Source organism: Neopelma chrysocephalum, unplaced genomic scaffold, assembly GCF_003984885.1.
Source record: "Neopelma chrysocephalum unplaced genomic scaffold, ASM398488v2 Primary Assembly neopelma1_177, whole genome shotgun sequence".
Taxonomy (NCBI): Eukaryota; Metazoa; Chordata; class Aves; order Passeriformes; family Pipridae; genus Neopelma; species Neopelma chrysocephalum.
The window spans coordinates 781,408-803,025 of NW_020897839.1; the positions used below are offsets into that span (position 1 = coordinate 781,408).

Sequence of the window (21,618 nt, forward strand, 5' to 3'; positions counted from 1 at the left end):
AAAAAAAATAAATAATATTTTAGGGCTTTAATACAGAGACTTCAAATCCAGCAATTTTCACTTATTACAAATATTCTGGTGTATTATTTTTCAAAGTGTAGAAACCAACCAGGTGATGCTCCTTTTTAAAGAACATATATCATCCCTTTGACAATGATATTGAGGGCAACAATAAGTGTACTACTTACAGTTATTCAGAAATAATAATTATATAGAAAAAATCTTGATGTGCAAAATTGGTAAGTCCTTCTTTTCTCTAATTACTGATTTTCAATCTTCTTTAGATATTCAATTGATCGTCACACTGATCTTGAAAGATATTTTGTTATCAATGCAGAAGATGGCAATATCAAGACAATAAAAGCTTTGGATAGGGAAGAAATTGCTTGGCATAATATCTCTGTGTTTGCAGTTGAAGTCCGTAAGTATTGCACTGAGGGAGTTTATGATCAATGGTATGAATTCTGTACCCTTCCAGGTGTCTCAGCTTGATAAGCTGCAGTAAATCCCAATAGAAATACCTCCATCTATTGCATTTTTCCCTGGATGCAGGTGGGATTTTGTTTGTTTTGAGGGGTTTTCCTGCTTCTCATTTGGGTTTTGCTTTCTCCCATAGACAAACAACACCAGGAAGCCAAAGTCCCCGTGTCCATTAAGGTGGTTGATGTCAATGACAATGCCCCCAAGTTCGCAGCAGCCTATGAGGCCTTTGTGTGTGAGAATGCCCGGAGCAATCAGGTATGGGCTGCTCTCCTCCTTCCCTCTGCTCTCCTCCTTCTCTGCCCCCCTCCTTCCCTCTGCCCACCTCCAGCCCTATCCACCTCCAGCCCTACCCACCTCCTTCCCTCTGCTCTCCTCCTTCCCTCTGCCCACCCTCTTCCCCACCCACCACCTTTCTCTGCTCACACAGTTCTTTCTGCAGCATGTCAGCCCAGTTTTGTCCTGTCAGCTCAACGAGTGGCAGTAAATGAACACTCGTTTTGAAATTTTGGCCAAAGTGCCTGGAGCACACAGAAAGGCACTGCCCTGTGTTTTTGTTTGTGAGCTGCTCTCAACAGTCACACACTGCTTTGTGCATTAGGTATGATCGGTGTTGGCTGTGAGGATCCACCAGCAGCAGCAAAGCTGGTGTGCTGCAGCTTTCCCAGTTGTGAGCCTGGTTTGGATGTTACAGAAATATTCAGACAATCCCAGTGCAGTGCTTGTGGAGCTCAGCTGACAGATTTATTCCTGGCAATTTGTGAGGAAGAGGGGTTAGTATCGCACAGGAACACGGCTCTACACATGGGCTGTGCCCCTGCACTTAGTGTGGCAGTTTGAACAGAGCTCTCAGCTGCTGAGTTTTCTGCAGGATTTTATTTAGTCTGTTGTGTTATCATTAGCACACATTTGTATATAAGAATGCAGAAAGTGTATATTTTTACAGCTGTAGTTCTGTGTTGGTTAAATTTAATAGCAAATAAAGATTGCCTGTTGTAGTTCGGCGGCTGCTCTGTGTTTATAATCACATACATTTGTATCTGAGGGGGGATCTGCTATTTCACAGTTCCTTATATTCAAGAACTGTCTTGGAATGCTGTTGGTATGTGATGTACCCAGAGAAGGAGCTGTTTGTTTACGGAGTGTTTTTCTTTTACAGCAATTTATTACAATTAGTGCTGATGACAAGGATGACTCGGCCAATGGACCAAGATTTATCTTCAGTTTACCACCTGAAATTATTCATAATCCAAATTTTACACTCAGAGACAACAGAGGTTTGTGTGAAGATTCCCTCTATACTAGAGTCTAAAGAAATGACAAAGCAAAACCAATGGCCAACCTAATGTCATGCAACAGTGTTGCCATTAACTCTGTTCAGAGTGTCTACTTCCCAGAGATCTAGGGGAGGAAGGCAAAGAAACCACAGCTGAAACACAAGGATGTTCTTGTAACAGCATAATGCCTGTTAACTCATTTTTCTTTTCTTGAATGAATATTTTAAATTGCATAATAATACCCTACATGAAAAATGCAATTCCATTTTATCTCCCGGGAAGAGGATAAAAACCACTGCCAAACATTCCCTAAATGTAATTGGCAGATCTCCTTCATTTAGAGAAACCTGACTTGCTAAACTGAAATTAGCTGAGACAGTAGAAATTGTTAGGTCTGTATTGGTTCACCTTACTGTGCTTGCCAGTTTTTGTAAATTATGGATCACAAGGGACATGGACTAGATTCCCAATGGAATCAAATCACTGCCTTGTGCAGGAAATCCAGATGGGGATTCCTGTTGTGGAAGACACCTGGATTGGGTGTATCTCAGGATATGGGTGTCCTGACCCCCTGGCCAATTTGCTGTTCATGAAGTAGAGCAGAGCCTTCCACTCAGACTGATGGCAAGATGTAAGAAATCTGTAGGCAAAGACCTCAGGCATAGGTGAGTGTCAAAACTTCACTGATCATCTGACAGAAAGCATCACTGACCCGGCCTTGCCAAGGCTGAGGAAGTCAGAGGAGGGGGGAAACAGAAAAAAACCACAGGTTCAGCCATTATATATATTTATTCTATTTATTTCATGATAATCAATATGATATTCTCATTCAATGTTAATTTTTAATTTCCCTGCACAGGGCAAAAATTGTTTCAGCTTCTAAGGAATTAGTTTTGATTAGCAAGCTTTAATGTCTGAAGGAAACTTCAGTGTTTTCTGAAAAGTAAAACTCTATTGAACTGGTTTAAATAACAAACCCAAGAGTGCCAGAAGTACAAAAGGCATCACAATCCACATACATGATTTCAGTACAAACTCTTGTGTTGTGGCACAGTTTATATCTCTATCCACATCTGAAGGGAGGGTAATTATCATCAGAGTTCCCAAACAAAATTTCTGTTATTCCTGACTGATCAAAGCAATCCTGCTGCCTGGTGCTTGACACTCGTACATACATAAGCAATTCATAAAGGAGCCAGGGCAGGGATATTTATTCTCTTTAAAGCAGTAAAACACAAGTTCTGAAAAATTCATGGATGTATTTTTAGAGAGAAGTAAATAAGAATGTGTTCTTTGCTTGAGACCCTGAGGCCAAGTTTCGCTTTAAAATATATTTTATGGTCACCACATCAAACTGAAAATAGATTAGATTTTATAAGTGTAGATCAGAGTAGAGATGATCTGATACAGCTGCAGGCAAGTGCTATTATGGTTCCTGACTCCAGCCAATTACATTAATCCTTCATTTCCATATGCAGCAAATTCATTACTGACAAAACTAACCCAGATATAAATGTTTTGTAGTTGAAATTATCATTTCAGTTTAATGTAGTGTCTGTACCTGACAAACCAAGACAGTATTTAAGGATTGAATCTTCCCATATAATTTTGGGTTTGGGAAATGAATAGTATAATGAAATTCATCCATTCCAATCCTTTCTTTCCTTTATTTTGTACAATCCTCAGTGCAATGATGTTGTTAATTTTACTACTTCTGCAGAGGTTTTTGTAAGTAAGTTATGGTAAAGAGCAAAGTAAAAAAGTTAAAAGTTTATGTACTTCCACATAAAAAAAAAACTTCTCAGGGAGAGTGTGTTACCATTTGCAAGTCAAATAATTTACATGATCATTCAAAGTTGATTTTTTTCAGCTGTAAATCTGAGTATTCTATATACCATGCCACTGCTTTCAGAGGGAATTGGTAGTTTCAAAGAAAAATGGCTTTATTAACTGTGGAGAACAGTTAATGAAAACTCCAGTGTTTGGGCCTATTACTGAACTTTATAGTGAATACAGTCCTATAATTATCATTTAATAGAGTTTCTTTTTACCAACTCCTGAAAGTAATCACACATTGCAGTAATCCGAAAAATATAATCACGTTCTATATCCTATTAACAGCCTACTGTGTTCCCAAGTCCTCAGCTGAGACTGTCTGCCATAGAAAACACGAGATAATGGCTCAATACACGCTGGGATAAAACACTGAATTACTTTTGCACTGTTTCCTCATAGCATACCCCACAAACAAACAGCGCCGGGTTCGCTCCCTTCCATTTTGTTCCCATTGAAGTCAGAGCTTCAAAAGAGCAGTGGAGGCTCGTGACACTTCCCAGCACAGACACAGGTTTTCAGGAAATTCATTTCCTGCTTTTAATCCTGCTGGGCCCTAAACTGAGCTGCCCTTTGGTTGGGCTCACTCACCTCGTGTGGCAGCTGGCACTGCTGGAAGGTTGTGACCACCTCAAGACAGGGCTTTACAGAGCCTGGAATTAAATTTGTGAGCCCACTAAAATCAGGGACTTAAAATCCACTTTTTAAATACGAATGTGTCCTCTGGCTTGCAATTTCTTTTAATCAAGACATTTTGAAACACATGAACAATATATTTACAGGATTTTGCCATAGATTATCCACAGCAATTGCTGCTGCCTGGGAATGGTTTTAGACAGCTAGACCTCTGAAATTGTTTATTTTATTGCTGAATCAGCACTCACACTCTGATACAGGTAATAATGTTCACACTGCAGCCACCTCCATTCATCTAGAATCCTCCTTACACAATATAGATGTTAACAAACCCCCCAAAGCTGAGCTACATTTGCCTGTATGTAGAGGAACAATTGGAAAACCATCAATAAGATCACCAGAGAAAAAGACGAAAACCAAAGGTCAGGGAGATAAGTGTAGAGATCACTGTGGAGTAATTCAATTTTAACTTCCAACTGTGAAGATTTTATGGACAGTACAGGTAATCTTTGCTTACAGCACCTTTGGATACTGGATATCCCAGGCAATAACAGCTGGAAAAATGAGAGCTTGTGTATATCTGGGAATGGTGATGAGGTGGCTGTTTTCTTCCCTCTGCCTTGTGCTGACCCCCACCGTGTTCATTAGGACTGTCAGTCAAGTCACTCCCATATGTGCTAAGTAATAGTTTTAAGATGGTATTGACATTTAACTTCTATTGGCTTTAAAAATGCCATTTTACCTGGATCATAGTTAGACTCCTGGGACTTGAAAATAATCAAAAACGAGGATGAGAATATTAGCTAGGATTATATGCTATCTTTTATCTAGGTAAAAGAGTTTTTTTCCTCTTATGGGTATTATGTTTCTTCTAAATGTGAGAAGTGAACATAAACAGTAAAAAAAAGTTTAAAAAATTACCTTTTAGGCTTCATGTACATCAGTCCTTTTTAAACTTTAGCCAGGCATGTTGATTGCATTTTTCTTTTTAAAAATATATGTTAAACTAGAAATCACGTTAAATAGATGAAGCACCTATTAGATCAAATTCAGCTTTTGTGTGATGTAATCAGTCCAATCTTTGTGCAATGTAATGTACCCAGTCTGTATAATAAGTGAATAATTTGCCATCTTTTTCTTATTTCTAACTGGGAATATTACTTAAGCTGCCAAAATACAAGAAAAAAATGAAATATATAATAAAAAATGTGTAACCAACAGACTAGATATGCTAATATATGGTACTGCCTGTGTTTCCTTCCACTCTGCCTTTGCAGCCTCTAGGCAGCTGTAGTTCAGCCCACTATTAATGTTCACATTTTTTGCCACAAGAATAATCTGTCCTATTGTGATTTTTTATTTAATAGAACAGATCTTGGTTCTCATACTGAGGAAATGAATTATTAATCACATTTTAGAGGACTCTGCAGAATAGTTTTATTCTGTATCAATATATATTAGTTCAAATTAATTGATAGATTAATAGATATTAGATGTTGTATTTCTATTTATACATAATTCTTACAAGACCATAAATTTAGAGTCCTAAAATAAGACTCCTGATATCACTAAGGTGCCTTAAAATGTTGTGCTACAAAGTTTACATGTTGCATGTAAACATTTAGGAAATTAGAAGGCTTCTGGAGGAAACAAAGGGCACCTCCAAAAGCCACAAGTGACAATCAATCAGATCTTTTTCAGCTTCTCTGTCCTTAGCAAGTGTGACCATCACATAAAGGAGACGTTCACAAGCTGTTTTCTATTCAGTATTATTTTTGTGAGTCTTCCAACACCAAAAACATCACAATTGTGTCATGCTCAGGTGCCCACCCGGGGCATCAGGAGTGGTGGGTCTGGGAAGAGAGGGGTAGATATGGAGGATGAATTAATTTGGTATAAAGCAAGTGGATCCTACTTAAAAATACTCATCCTTTCTGGTGTCATCTGCAGAAGTTACTAGTGGGAGAGTCAGATAAGCAGTGCAAACATCCCTCTTCCAAAAATTGACCTGTGTCCACCAAATTTGGGGATATTTTCAGACCTTGCCCTGCATCAGGGGCACTGCCTGTAAGGTTGGTTAATGTAAGACAAGAATACTTCTCTTTGGGTATAATTTATTCACAAGCTTCCATGGAAATAGCAGTGATTAGATCATTAGGAGAGGTTTTATGATTTGCATTATTAAATTCTGGAATTTATGCTGACTCTTCAGCAGGAAAACGATTAATCTTCTGCAGTACCCTGAGGCAGCAGTAAAGTGGGTACCATCAGAGGTGAATAGCCCTCCCTTAGTAGAAAAAAGGACTGGCTTTTTTTTTTCCTTATATAGTAAAAAATAAAGAGCATGGCAAACCTGAAAAGCTTGTGTGAAGTAAATCCTCAACCTAAACTAGTTTTTGAAAGTCTGAAAACCGTGGATATGGTTGTTTTATTTACTTCAGGATGTTTACAATTGTTATAAACTTTAGTTCAGTCTGAGTTGAGAAATAAGGAGCACAATAAAGAAGCCCCCTTTGTGTTTCCCAGGCTCTATCCAGCGTGGCTGGGAGTGGGAAGCACTGGCTGCCTCAGCCCAGGGTGTCATCTCACACTCTTCCCTCTCAAAGGTTTTTTCCTTTGACTCGTGCTGAGATGGTAGCTTGGTTTCTGTCCCCTGCACCAGAAGACTCATGACAGGACATCTCTCAGCAAGAACAGGAATGGCATTAGAGAAATGCTGCTAGAAGTTGGACTCAGTGATGCTGGTGGGTCCCTTCCAACTCAGGATATTCTGCAATTCTGTGATTTAACTCTTCCTCATCTCCACATAATTCAGAATGTGTCCAGACATAGACTGCCTGTATGATCTGACTTCTGGCTTGGGGAGTTTGGGTGATAAACAGGTTCTGATAAAATACTGCTTATGAAAGAAGTTAACACTGAGACTCAAATCTCCCAATACACAGCAAATGCTGGCTTTTGCTCTTGCTTTTGTGGGAGTCTCATTAACACAGCCCATTTGGGTACAGATTTCTGTCGACCATGCCTGTAAGTGTGACTCCAAGAACAACACATCAGGGACATTTGTTTTTTTCCACTCCACTGAAGGCTTTTATTCTGGAAAGAGATTAAAACCAGCTCAAACAGCAATAGGAAGCCCCAGTCATTCTGAGGGTTGAAGAAACATAGAGTTTATCAGAGAGTTAGTGGGGTACTCTCATGAGATACTAACAGAGATTATCTGTGTTCCTTGTGTTGCCCTCATCATTGCACAAGAATTAAAACTGTGTGGTACTGTATGAATTAAATATAATAGTGTAATTATTCTTGGATCACTAGGAAGATGACACTTTGTATTAGTTTATTGTAGAAATAATACTAAAGCACTTGAAAATTGAGAGCCATTGTAGCAAGATATATTTTTTATTAATATTGACTAAGAGGATGACTTTGTGGAAAAAGTAACGATGACTCTCTTCTTTAAACAGATAACACAGCGAGTGTTCTCGTCAGGCGTGAAGGATTCAGTCGCCAAAAGCAGGATTTATACCTTCTCCCCATAGTGATCAGTGACGGGGGGCTGCCCCCCCTGAGCAGCACCAACACTCTGACCATCCGGGTGTGTGGCTGTGACAGCAGCGGCTCCCTCCTGTCCTGCAATGCCGAGGCCTTCGTGCTCAACGCAGGGCTCAGCACCGGCGCCCTCATCGCCATCCTGGCCTGCATCGTCATTTTGTTAGGTAAAAACAGGGCTGCCCTCAGTGCTCTGCCCTGCTCTTTGTGTTAAAAAGTTAACCTTGCCTTCAGTGCCAGGGTGGTTAAATGGATCTTAATTTCTTAGCTGTTATTGTTACTGGGGGTACTAATCTACCTGGCTGTGAGGGGGTTTAGGGGTGAGCTAATCACAGCCTTCCAGAGCCTGAAGGGAGCCTGCAAGAAAGATGGAGAGAGACTATTTACAGGGGCCTGGAGTGACAGGACAAGAGGGAATGACTTCAAACTGAGAGAGAGCAAGTTTAGATTCGATATTGGGAAGGAATTCTTGGCTGTGAGGGTGGGGAGGCCCTGGCCCAGGTTTCCCAGAGAAGCTGTGGCTGCCCCTGGATCCCTGGAAGTGTCCAAGGCCAGGCTGGACGGGGTTTGGAGCAACCTGGGCTAGTGGAAGGTGTCTGTGCCCATGGCAGGGGGTGGAACAAGATGAGCTTTAAAGTTTCTTCCAACAACCCAGTCTATAATTCTATAAAAACTGCAATAGCAAACACCAGTGAATTTGTCTTGGTGTGCTTGGAGAATGTCCTTTTGTGGCCTAATATCAGTTAATCAGGGACACTGTTTAAAGAAGGTCATGACATAGAGTTTTAAGTTTTGTGATCTTCCCTGGATGACAAGTTCCTTATTGAGGTCAGCCAGGATTAATGGCTCCTGTCAGCTATTCCCCTCACACCCTCTTGTGTTGAAGATAGATGAGTGGCTCAGAAGACTGGATTTTAAGAAAGTGCTGTGAAGTGTTTCCTGATGACTTGAAAATATTTATATAATTTTTTTTTAATTTGCCCATAGTAATTTATAGTCTTTCTTTTCTTACATATTTTAAAGTTATTTTATAGAAATTTGAAGTGAGAACAACAAAGTGTGTTTGAAGGTGTTGCTTAAGAAAATTCCATTTTAATGGAAATGACTTGTGGAGCTGAGATTTGGGCATACAGGAGAAAATAAAGATTCAAGCTTGCTTTGTTGCAGATATTTATGTGATTGGGCTGCTCAAAGGCAGTGTCCTTGTGTTCCTCCAGCACTGGGGGCCCACAAATGCTTTCCTTGAATTAGCCTTGCAGTAATGAGCAATTAGCGAGAGCAGTGGCATGCGGCCCAAACAGGAAGCCTCAGATCAGTATGTTCAGTTCTGTGTACAAACATCTCTGCTGTTACCTAGCAAGGTGTGCTAAAAATGCAGATGTGGGCAACGAGCCATGATGAACAAAAGCCGAGGATTCAGTGAGGGCAACAATCTATTGATAAAGGAGCTGCTGTTTGAGAGTCCTGGCTAACTTCCTGCTTTTTGTTCTCTAGTCATTGTAGTGTTGTTCGTAACACTGAAAAGGCAGAAAAAAGAACCTCTGATCGTTTTTGAAGAAGAAGACGTGCGGGAGAACATTATCACCTATGATGATGAGGGTGGAGGTGAGGAGGACACGGAAGCCTTTGACATTGCCACGCTGCAGAACCCCGACGGCATCAATGGGTTCATCCCTCGCAAGGACATCAAACCCGAGTACCAGTACATGCCCAGGCCGGGCCTCCGGCCGGCTCCCAACAGCGTGGACGTTGATGATTTCATCAACACGAGGATACAGGAGGCTGACAACGACCCCACTGCTCCTCCCTATGACTCCATCCAGATCTATGGCTACGAGGGCAGAGGCTCAGTGGCTGGGTCACTCAGCTCCTTAGAGTCAGCGACCACAGATTCTGATTTGGACTACGACTATCTACAAAACTGGGGACCTCGATTTAAGAAACTTGCAGACTTATATGGCTCCAAAGACACTTTCGATGATGATTCTTAACAATAAAGTTTAAGATTTGGCCTTAAGAACTGTGTCCGATGTTCTGAAAAATCCAGAAGAAATGTTAGCAGGTATTTTTTTAAAAATCAAGAAAAATCTCATTTAAACATTTAAGTTTGACAGAGAGGATTCCTTTGATAGAAAAGGACATAAAAGTGGTAAATACTGTGAAATACCTTTTCCTACAAAAGGCAAATCTAGAAGTTGGCTGCCAGCTTCACTAAAGGAAAAAACCCACTTAAGAAATACAAAATATTTAAATGAAGGAAAATGCTAAAAGTGAACCTACAAACAAGGGAAATCTTTTATGTATTATGAACACCTAAATCTTTTACATCAAAGAAGCTTCCACGATTAGAAAAGATAACAGTTCTGAGCTGTAATTTCGCCTTAAACTATGGACACTCTATATGGTAGTGCATTTTTAAACTTGAAATATATAATATTCAGCCAGCTTAAACCCATATGATGTATGTACAGTACAATGTACAATTATTATGTCTCTTGAGCATCAAACTTGTTACTGCTGATTCTTGTAAATCTTTTTGCTTATACTTTCATCTTGAACTAATACGTGCCAGATATAAAAACTCTGTCTTGTTGCAGTGGGAGGAGCCCTATTTCTATGTCATTTTTAATGTATCTATTTGTACAATTTTAAAATTCTTATTTTAGTATACATACAAATATCAGTATTCTGACATGTAAGAAATGTTACGGCATCACACTTATATTTTATGAACATTGTACTGTTGCTTTAATATGTGCTTCAATATAAGAAGCAGACTTTGAAATAAACTGATTCTTTTTTAATTCTTGTTCTGGTTATTAAGCATATAAGGAAAAACATAGTGTTTCTAATGTCCCATTTATAGTTCTGACTAATTTACTACAATTGTGACCTTTTAATAGCCTTATTTATTATGTGTTTGTAGTTGGTTTGTTGCCTTGTTAAGTGATTATTTAAAAATCAAGTACATTTTACAAATGTTTTTTAGATTAAAAAAATGTAACGTCTGGTGAACATTTTGTACCCTCTCTATCTCCAGCTTGTGGCTGCTCCCAGAACACAGTAAGAATAGTCGTAGAAGACTACTGTGTTTTCTGGATTAAATTAAGTGTAATACTTTTCAATATTCCCCATGTAATATGCATTTATCTTATATCTTAGGAATTCCAGAGGTCTCAGAAGTGACTTTGTAGGTGGACAGGAGTGCTCTGTCCTTACCATGTACTCCAGGTCTGTGAGCTCCCCTATCTGTGCTAAGCTTCTGCGGGTTCTAGAGACTTAAACCTGACCCACTTTAGCTGCAAGTTCCCTAAAGACTGTTCTACCTGACAATTACCTTACCCGAGTAGTAATTAAGATTCCAGCACTTACTTTTTTTTCTTTTAATTTTTTTCCTTTTTTTTTTTTTTGTTTGTTTTTCTTTTTATCAGTAGCATCTGTGGATAGGAACACATTTACCTTGTGACCATAGAAATGCAGAAACACAGAGAGCTTTGGGAATTGGGCTTTGTAATGGATGTTTTTAATCGAAAAAATGATCTATAATTTTTTTTTATTAGTTCAGAAGAAGCAAGGGATTGGAATATGTTCTGTGCATCAACATTTTCTGCATCTGTGTACTGCTGTGCTTCTGCTGAATTTAATACAGTTGGCTGTTTAGGGTCAGAGATCAGCAGCTGCAATACGGGAAGAGGCAATAAATAGAACTGATATACATTTTCCTACTCTTCATATTACACACCCTGTCCTTCATTTGCAGTCAGGTACCAAACTGCTTGGTCTGAGAGGAAATCTGATTTGTTGGTGTATCACTTTTCTGAAGACCCCCATTTATGTAGTTAGATTAAAATTTAACTCCTTAAAATTATGACTGGTGTTTCAGCTCTATATGCATAACGTATTCACTTGTCCCATTATATCCCCATGTTTTATAAGGCAGGGTTTGCTAAATCAGCAGATTTGCTCTACAATGTTTATTGTAATATTTCACTTTTTTATAGCTGTATGCATTCTATATAATTCTATAGTTTATTATTAACTTGGTTCAAATTTCTTTGGTTGTTGTTTTTTCTCTGTTTATAATCCAAAGAATATTTTGCTAGATTTGCACATTTCTCCATTATAAATTTAAATAAACATTTTAAAAAAATTAGTATCAATTTACAAATTAATAAATTGAAATAAAATAAAAAATAAGTAATTTGTAGGGCTCCATCCTCATTGATGCTGTCTGGGTTTATTTCATTTTTGAGCAAGTTTTAGAATTAATAACTGCATTTTTTACATTTTTATGTTTAATTTTTAAGAAGGACATTGTCAACTACATTTTTTTAAATAGTTTTAAGTGCTTTGAGTTTTAGTCTCTACTGTTTGTAGCACTCTCGTAGATGCTTGGAAATAAATTTTCTTTCCCTGCTGGTTTTGTCCTTTTTCATTTGATTATTTTTCCCCCTACCCAGTGAACATGCAATTACATAGTGTTTTATTAAATTAGGCTTGCTAATCTCAGCCAACACCACCTCTGAAATGCTGGGAATTACTCTCATTGTGTGTCGTCTGCAGCACCTCAAACCCACGGCGTGTTTTGGCACAAGAACAGGACGTTTATTTGTGTTAAACTTCACCACAGCAGCCGGGGAGTCTCAGGTTTATAATCTGAGAGCATAAACCCAGCCCAGCGCAGCAGTCCCGGGTTGGTCCCGACACACGGGAGCTGGGGCTGGAGTTTGGCGCAGCGTTCCCGGGATCTGAGCGACCTGGGAAGGACTTTAATCACACGAGTTGCTTTAGCGCAGTCTCTCTGTCTGCCCGACTGAGCTCAGGGAAGGACTGAGCCTCACACCCGTGGAAGGAACTGGAAGACTAATTACAACTTGAAGAAAACCCTAATTACAGGAGGATCACCGCGGCTGAGTCAGGTAAGGCAAGGGACAGCAGCAAGTGCAGATGGTGTTTTGGCCATTTTTCCCTCTTAGAAGTGCTGCCTGAGGCATCATTTAGGGGGATACAACAAAACCCCTCCAAATACCATCAATGGGATGTTACCAGGAGTGATTTTTTTGTGAGGTGCGTGCATGTGTGAGCAAAACTCCTCAGCTCCCTGTCTGTCTGGGTATCACCAGGACTGGCACCTGAGCGGGGCTGAGGAGCTGCTGCCTCCCGAGTACCCACAGTGTGTTTGAGCACCAGCCCTCACCCCTGGCAGGAATCAATTAGGAATGCAAATGCAGGGCCGGTTGCTAAGGGAACTCTCCAAACTTACACTGATAGGGAAGGGGAGGGTTTGTTTGGGAATTCTTACATTGGCCTCTGTCGTGTTCTTGCCATGATGTCGAGCGGTCCTAGATACCATGTTAAGGGGTACAAGCCTGCAAGCTCACCATCAACATTGATGTGATCTTGTGTGAGCTCCTGCCACAGAGGCTGCTACACCAGAGCTGAGAAAAGCTTCTAAAGAGCTTGCATGTTTTCTTGGCTCCATTTTGTTGACTGACTGACAAGGCAAAATGCTGAATTTTACCATGTTGCATCTGATAAACTCACAGAGAAAGTGGAGGATAGGAATTTAAATAAGGCTTACAAAGAGGCAGCTTTAGCTTTCTGGAACCCAAACACCTGCAATTCTTTTATGTCTTCCCCATCCAGCAGCATTCTTGGAATGATATGTTTTTATTGAAAGGGTCAGTAAACAAAAATCTACATAGGGCCTGTGTAGGTTTCCCCTTTGGCCACTGATCTAAATGCTGAGCTACTGTAAAGTTGAACAATTGGCACCAGAGTCACACTCTATATTTATAAATAAAATTAAAGCAAAAAGAGAGAGAAGAAAAAGGAATGGCTTGGGAAAGGGAATGAGTGAACTTGTCAAAGTGAATTAGCTGCAGGTCTCTGGACGTCTGCTATTGTTTTCATTCCTTTGGGCTGAGACTGGGGCTCAACCAGTTTGACCCAGTTCCATGCCCAGCATGTTTGTGCACAAGGTTTCCATTATTTAATATCACTGACCTCTACATTTGATAATTTCAAATTTGCATCTTTCCAATCTGACCGAGCTGGGCTGACTACAATTACCCAAGTCACATGAACAATTTTAGCCAACTCCAATTTATGGATTCATAGTCATTTGAAAAATTGTTTCTTGTGTTTCTGCACAAAGTCCTGGGCCTTGCATGCTCACCAACTTGAGCTCTGTGGTTTTTCACTCCCTCCCTTAATTAACTGCAAACCCCACTTCCAAAATTAGGTCCCCAGAATCGCCAGAGCAGAGGAGGGGCAGAAGCTGCGCCGTCACTCCAGGCAGAGCTTTGCTGTGTATGACACAGTGACTTCATGTGTGTGTACCCCAGTGGACTTTGCTGAGGTCCCAGACCTCCAAACTCCTGGAGGTGGAGGGTTTTGCATGACAGGGGCAACTGCTTCCCCACGTGGGGGTTTCTGCAGAGTACATGGAGTGTTTCGTGTTTCGCCGTGGAGAGAAAACACGGAACACAAAGAGGGAGAGATTTGCATGGACTGTGTGTGGCACTCAGACTTCTTTCTGGGTCAGAGAAAGGTCCTTCTCAAGAGTCTTTCAGACTTTCGGGTGAAGCCAATTTGTGTTCTATAAATAATTAAATATTAACCCGGGCAGTGAATTGAACCTGAGATTTTCAAAGTCCTTGTGAGTTCTCTAACTGCCAAACTCAAAACCTGATAGATTTTTTTCTTTTCTTTTTCATACTTGTTTAGTCCATTTGCAGTAGCTCATAACTGCATCAAGAACACCAACAGCTGAAACACCATCCATGGCTGGGGGGAAATCTGCTTTGGAGGGACAAATTTTATAGTGGTGATGGGGATAACTGTCTACTACCCCATCCTGCCAGGAGGTGAGAAGGAATAGACACATCTCTTGTCCGCATTTCTTTTTCCTTTTATGTTTGTAAAATCAGGACCAATACCTAATTACTCAGCTATCTAAGTCTAGGAGAAGATTTTGAGTCCTCCTGTCTGGAGCTGTTTGTCAGACTCTTGATTACAGGGGTGCTTTTTTAAAATAAATCAAAACTAAAGCTTAAAAGTTTGAACTTCAGTAGCCTTAAAAACTAGAAAGAAGAAAAAACCCTTACTCTGTAGTTTTTTTAAAGCTATCCCTTAGCTAACTCTAAGACATGCCTTGCATTTTTGGTGGTTAGTGAAAGAGGCTTAGACTTTGTGACTGCTTTGGACTGAGGTTACTGATTGCTTTCCCTTTTCTTTTTTTATTTCAAACAAGCGAAAAACATGTTTATTTTAATTGAACAAATCCATATGCTGCTCCTCAGGCCTTTTGCAAGTGGAGGTTTTGTTTTGCTGTTGTTGTCTTCTTTTCCAACCTAAATCATTCCATGAGTCTGTGACTCACTGCTTTGACTGCCAAGGCAAATTTCCTCCAGCTCCATCCCCAGCAGGGCTTGCAGACACCCCACTCCTGTCCCTTGTTAAGTACCAAGCCTTCTGTATTGTTCTTTCTGATAGGTGGAGGCTGAAGGGGGCTGGGGGTGGATTTTTTGGTTGTCCTTTGTGATATTTGGAGGGTTTAAGGGGACTCGAGGCGGAATTTTCTGTTGGTGTTTGGAAGCTACAATGTTTTCGCTTCCACAACTACAAAACTGGCTTTCCCTGTCCACATGCTGTGCTCAGTGCCCTCTCCCTGGGTGGTGAGGAGCAATTTTTCAGGGAGTAATAAACTCCTTCGTGCTTGGCAGGGCATCTCTAGAAAACCCCATTGTTCCCCTGCTGCCAACACTGCCCTTCCTCCCAGGAGCCTTTTCTCCCTGCTGCAGCCCCAGCTCATATTTTCCTTCTTCTTATTAGGGCACTGAAGAAAGTCATCATTAATCAAATGCAAGCACATTTAGCAAAGTTCAATGTGTATGAAAAATTTATGTCAACCTTTAGGCTCTATGACAGTCCCAAGGCTTCACTTAATAAGTTCTATAATGACTTACTGTTAATGGCCGATTCACATTATCTCTTTGAGGTCTATTGGGCCTTTCAGTAACATTTTCTATTATTGATTATGGAGCTGCTGCACATTACCCAGACATTGAAGCAAAATTGTTGTTTACATTCTTTGCTTTCTAAAATGGAAAGTTGGATGTGGTAAACTATAAAAACTCATAGAACAGGATTTTCTGTCATGTTCTGTGGCTCCAGCATAGTACAATAGTGAATGAAAGAGTAGCTGTTTGTGGGGGCTGACAGAAGCTCTTGGAAATGAGTAGAAATTTGACATACCTTGTCCATTGATTTAGCAGAAATCTACACTGTCATCACCCAGCCATCTATCACCCTCCTAACAGCCTCAGAGGAGGTCAGACAGAATGGCTGACTGCCCTGAGTTCTGCAGGTTTGCTCTCTAATGAATCATATTTAATTTCTTTCGGAATTTTATCTGGGGAAAAAAGATTCGGGAAGGTTTCTAACAACACCATGAACTGCCCATTTCTGCAGCTTCATGCAAAGCTCCAGGACGCTTTTCACTAAACACAATCTCTCAAGATTGTTCAGTTCTCATAATTGTATTGTTTTCTAAAGCCTAGATCCTGTGTACACTATTCAGCACAATGTTTACTACTGTGAATAAATGGCAGCACTCATAATAGTGAGTCTAATGAGGTAACACTGCTGGAATCCAAGTGCTCCCACACTCCTGGAAGCTGCTACGTCGCACTGTGTTTAAACATCGTTCAATGAAGGAACACGAACACTCTGTGCCTACACACCCTGCCACTGCACTGCAGACTGCTCTGAAGTGCATGGTGTCAGGTATGATTCCTCTCATGGAGAAAAGTTCGCCCAATAACACCTCAGTGCCTCACTTAGAATTGCTAAAAAGACGTATTTTCTTGTCATGGCCACTCAAAAAGAACAGACTGTTCCATTCACGTAAGTAACAATGTGCAAGTGTAGTAAGGATGAAAAAAATAGAAAAATAAATAAAGACATAGGAGTTGCTTTGCAATATTTTTAAAAAGAAAGACAGAACCAGCATAAATTCATTGTATTAAGAGACACTGTGAATCACCAGCAATGTCAGCACCTACTATAGAGCCACTACATCATAGAATCATAGGATGACTTGGGTTGGAAGGGACATTAAAAGATCATCCAGTTCCACGCTCTGCCATGAGCAGGGACACCTTCCACTTGTCTGGGTTGCTCAGAGCTCCATCCAACCTACCTTGAACACTTCCAGCATGTAGATCAAAAAGGAGAATTTGTTTTTCTGTCTTGCTACTCCCTTCTCCCTTTGCCGTCCCACCTGCAAGACTGAAGTTGCTCCAAATGCAGAGCAGCAAGTTCAGCAGAAACCCTACAGAACACACGGCCAGAGCAGCACTGAGAACGTGCACACGGCTTTGTGCTGTGCCCAGGGGTGCATTATAAACCCCCTTAATACTGACATGGCTTTTACATCACCAGCTTCACCTTCCTGAAGCTGCACCAGCATCTTGGTGGTGGGAGAAGTGGACAAGCACATTCAGAGATCTGTTGGCTGCTTTTCAAATGAGATCATAGGATACACAAGCTATTTATCGCCAAACTCTTTAAAGAATTAAAAGCTGTGCATAACCCTGAATATTCTGAGGAGACTATTGCTGGCAAAGTGCTCTCAGCCATAGTAGATAATCAGAAACTTTAGCAAAAAAGCTTTGCTATTAACTCTGCTTCAAAATAAAAAGGGCATCTGTACTTGACTGCAATAAAAAACTAGTGCAAAGTGTCTACATGATGATAACGGAGACCACAGTTTTAATGAGAGTTGGGGAAAAAGAAAGACTAGAATTTCTGACTGTTTATTTGCCCTTGGTGGATTATGAGATGAAATGAAAGTCCCTGCTTTTTTTAGCACGGAGGTCAGTATGGGGTCATGCTAATAAAAGAGCACTAGACTCCCTCTGCACCTATAAAGTTGAGAACCCAAACTAACCCTTCCAGTGCAGTGCAGGAAGCCATATGCCAGTGATGCACTGCAGACACAGCCCCTTCCCATCACACGTACCAGAGGTGAGCCAAGGTTCAGGAACACTCAGCTGCTCTGTTTGTTTGGAGCTCTGGAGGTCACTGTAATGACCCGGCTCAACGAGCCCAGGCTGGGACCTTTCCTGTAAGCCACAGACTTTATCTTTGCTCCCAGTTTGTTTTGGCTGCAAAATTTATGAGATATTCCTGGGAGTCACAAACTGGAATAGTCACTGGTGGCTGAGAGATTGAGGGCTCCCTGCCCAGCGGATGGGACCCCCAGGCTGCCCTGGGAGCAGTGTAGGCGCCAACTGCAGAGCTGAACCTGCCAGGAGAGCTACGTGCTGTGACCACATCACCAAAACCCACCACCCCTCTGGCCAGAAAACATTTTTCATTTTGGGGAGTCGGGAAATGGCGGGACAGAAGCACTTCTAGGAAGGGTGCCTCTGTCCAAAGGCCAGGCAGCAGGGGAAGGGGAGGAGTTCACCTTCAACCACCCTGGTCTCCCTGAGCTGACTAGTATTTGTCTTGAAAACTGTTTCAGGGAAGAGTGGGAGGAGAAAAGATTCAGGCAAATTGTTTTTTGTCTGATTGGTACAATGTCCTTTAGGGAGAGAAATAGAAGACAAATAAGATAATACAAGACAAACAAGATAATCTGCGTGTGTGAGGGTGTAAGAGGGACTCAGCCCTCAGTGCTCACCTCAGCCACCACCCTGATTGCATTGCCATGGTGGAGACCAACACCAAAGCACATCCAGGACAGGGAGGTCAATATGGGGAGAAGGTTTTTTCCATGGTAGAGGAAAGGGCTGCTCTGTGTCCTGTCACGTGGGAACAGCTCCATTCACAGGCCCTGTAGGTCTGTGAAGGGTGCAACATTGGAAAGCATCTAGACCCCCACTGACTTCAAATATAATCTTGCAGCTCTAAAACCCCTTTCTCTCATGAGCCCATTCATCTTTAAGAAGAGTGACAGATTCCTAGAAAACTCTGTTCTCTGTTGGGTTCTTTTCCAACCCTGCTGTGCTCCAGGGCTCCCCTGTAGGTTCAGTGCCTCGGTGCTGTCCGAGCATTGCTATAAAACATGATATATCCTCAAATGGTGGAAGCTTCCCTGCTCACAGTGGAATGGCAGGGAAGCAGAGTGTTCACCAGGTAAAAGACTCTTGCTCTTAATGGGCCAAATTCAGAGTTACTTGTCTGGCAAAGAGTTTCCTCTCTCTCAGAAACTTCAGGTTGAATTCCCCTCACCATTTAAACTCAGAAGACTGAAATGTTTGCAGGCTTCATTAGCCCTGATTTCTGACATGAGAGCTCCTCCTCTCCTTGAGGTTCTCCAAGCAGGATTCAGTGTGCTCTTTTTACTCTACCCATGCTACCCCCAGCAAAGATTACAGGCTTGATTTGTCTCTGGGGTTTTTGTTGTTGTTCTCCCTGAAAGACGATATTTTCTTTCTTGATCTCTTTTAGATTCCAATTAAAACATGTTCTGTTTGTCACCCTGAGTACCCCCTTAATATCCTTGCCACAAGCATCCACAACTCAGTGTATTACTCTCCATTAGGAAAATTTATGGTATGGGTTTAATTTGTTTCAGTTAAAGATCAGTGTTGTCATGGAGGAGCATAATATCACTCTCACCAGTTTAATGAATAAATAAGGTAAGTACTAAATCATTGCTCACTTCTGCAGGTCCTTCTGGTTCACTTGCAGAAGCTGTAAGGAGCATGGAGATTGCCCATGAAGGCAAAGTTCCTAAAGTTTAGGGCACATATTCCCCAGAAATATGGTCAGATGAATCACTGGAGTTACTCTAGGGAGGAAGGTGGCCATATGCAAATTTAATGCAGAATGGTCTCGCTCTGCCAAGGAAGAGAGAAAGAAAACCACAGAGGGTTTTAGAGGCTGCCAGTGCATATTATTCAACTTTCATTAACTCTTCTAAGAACAAGCCAGAGAATTGAATTTGGAGTCTTGCTGCAAAGCTAAACTGCAGTCCATCTGTTTTCCACCCCTAACAATGGATAGGCCAAAATTTATGCAAAAAAATTTTTACTCTAGTATTTGAAGGTTGAAATAGCATTTACCTGAAAATTTGGTGCATCTTCCCTCTTTCAGAGACGTATTTTGGAGGAGCTTTTTGTGTTCAGGCTTCTCATGGCTGTGTTTGAACACCACTTGAAATGATTCAAGAGTTTTTCTTGACAAACCGTTGCTGTGATCCAGGGCCCATATGGCTTCTTTTGGAGTGTGTAAAGGTCATTGCTTCTGTTAATACAACTAGTACAAATACTTCCCTGCCATCTGACGATGTTCCTCCTTATTCAGATTGGCAGCCATTTCCCCCCCACAATCTGGAATTTCCTTTCAACGTGGGCTGTTGAAGTGGAGATGTAACAGTTTTAAAATCAAAGGTTGAATGCTTCTGTTGAGTTATACTTGGAACCGACCATGTTCTGTACAGTGAGAACATCCCATATGGAAAGGACATATGTGTTGGATACAATAATACATAAATAGTGGATACAATTTTATATAACCCTTATATTCTTATAGCTGTTACATATAATCCTCTAATGAGACAGGTGAAATAGATGACTTCAGATGACTGATATTTAAGTCCATATGTTGAAAGCTTACACAATAAAGAGGGAGTTTTAAAGACAGATTTAGTTGTACATAATTTTTCAAACATTTGCATTGACATAAGACACTCTTGAAAACCCTGTTGAACTGTCTTTAAACGATAAAACTGGAGACAGTACTGGAACTTCACGTTGAAGATCCACCCTGGATGGACACTCACACAAACATTCATAAATTGTCCAAGATAAACTATTTAGACTAATTTTTTTCCCGGTTTAGTTAGAAAAAAAAAAACTATCAAGTTTTTGGAGGAATGAAGTAAGTGAGAAGTTTCAGTGAAATTGTTCGAGCTAAGATTAAAAGAATCCTGACAATTGCTTTTGTTATGAAATTTCAGCATTGCCAAGATGTGGAGCTCGGCTGTGGGAACTGGCAGGAGGAAAAATAACCATGTCATCACTGAGCTCTCCCTAAGAAAACCCATGCAAATGCAGAAGATGTCAAAGACTTGAGGAGGAGGAGGAGGGGAATCAATCTCAGTTTGCAGATGGGCAATGAAGACCTGTTATTACTTGGCAGCCAAATTCTCTACAGAGTCTGGGCAGAAAAATCTTCCCATCCTGTCCTTGCCCTCCCCAGGCTCAGCGTCAGCCCCCCCTCCCCCCCGAGGAGCTTGAGCACTGAGCTGCCTGGAGAGATGGTTGAGACAGGATGTGGGAGGGGTCCTCATAATGACATTTTTGTTGATTTTAAAGGAGATTAAATAATTTTTTCTATTCTTAACAAGCTTTAGTCATTTTATGAACCTGCATTACTCAGCTTCAGAAGTCAGGGAACAGCAATGATGCATTTCATGCTCACAAATGAGTTAGTTGCAATATTTTTTTCCTCATAACCACTGTATTACTTTACAGAACTTTCCAGAAATTAGGAAAATACTTGTTTTCCCTTTGTTGACTGAAACACTGGAACTAGTTTTGCTGGAATAATTTTTTAAACCTTCTTCTTCTAACTTTTCATCTCTGTTTTTTCTTTTTCTGTCAGTAAATACGAAGCATTGACATTCCTTTGTGAGAACTTTTTGGGGAGGAGGTCTGGGAAAATATTTTATTCTCTTAACATATGTTCCCTGAAAATTAATCACCTATCAGATGAAGAACCTAATGGTTTGTGGTCATGCAGTTATTAAGGCACATTAAGTACTGAAATGGAGCTGCCTTTTTCCAGCAGTACTCTGATAGCCAACAAGCCTTGGAAAAGA

General features: G+C 40.8%; 1 protein-coding gene and 1 long non-coding RNA gene across 3 annotated transcripts in view; both read left to right on the forward strand.

The window, feature by feature from the left end:
• Positions 1-12,196, forward strand: part of CDH11 (cadherin 11) — a 42,947-nt gene extending 30,751 nt beyond the window's left edge. Inside the window, exons 8-12 of the mRNA XM_027701979.1 lie at positions 285-421; positions 617-738; positions 1,640-1,757; positions 7,694-7,945; positions 9,273-12,196. Of these exons, the coding sequence (XP_027557780.1) occupies positions 285-421; positions 617-738; positions 1,640-1,757; positions 7,694-7,945; positions 9,273-9,769 (1,126 nt within the window). The 3' untranslated portion in view covers positions 9,770-12,196. The remainder of the gene's footprint in view (positions 1-284; positions 422-616; positions 739-1,639; positions 1,758-7,693; positions 7,946-9,272) is intronic.
• A 919-nt stretch (positions 12,197-13,115) lies between these two features.
• On the forward strand, positions 13,116-21,400 carry LOC113976638. 2 transcript variants are annotated; one of them, XR_003537131.1, is made up of 4 exons: positions 13,116-13,459; positions 14,508-14,647; positions 16,055-16,149; positions 20,755-21,400. It is a non-coding gene; the product is annotated as an uncharacterized LOC113976638 (long non-coding RNA). The 2 variants fall into 2 exon arrangements; XR_003537130.1 differs by having other exon boundaries at positions 16,058-16,149.
• Positions 21,401-21,618: the final 218 nt, after the last annotated feature.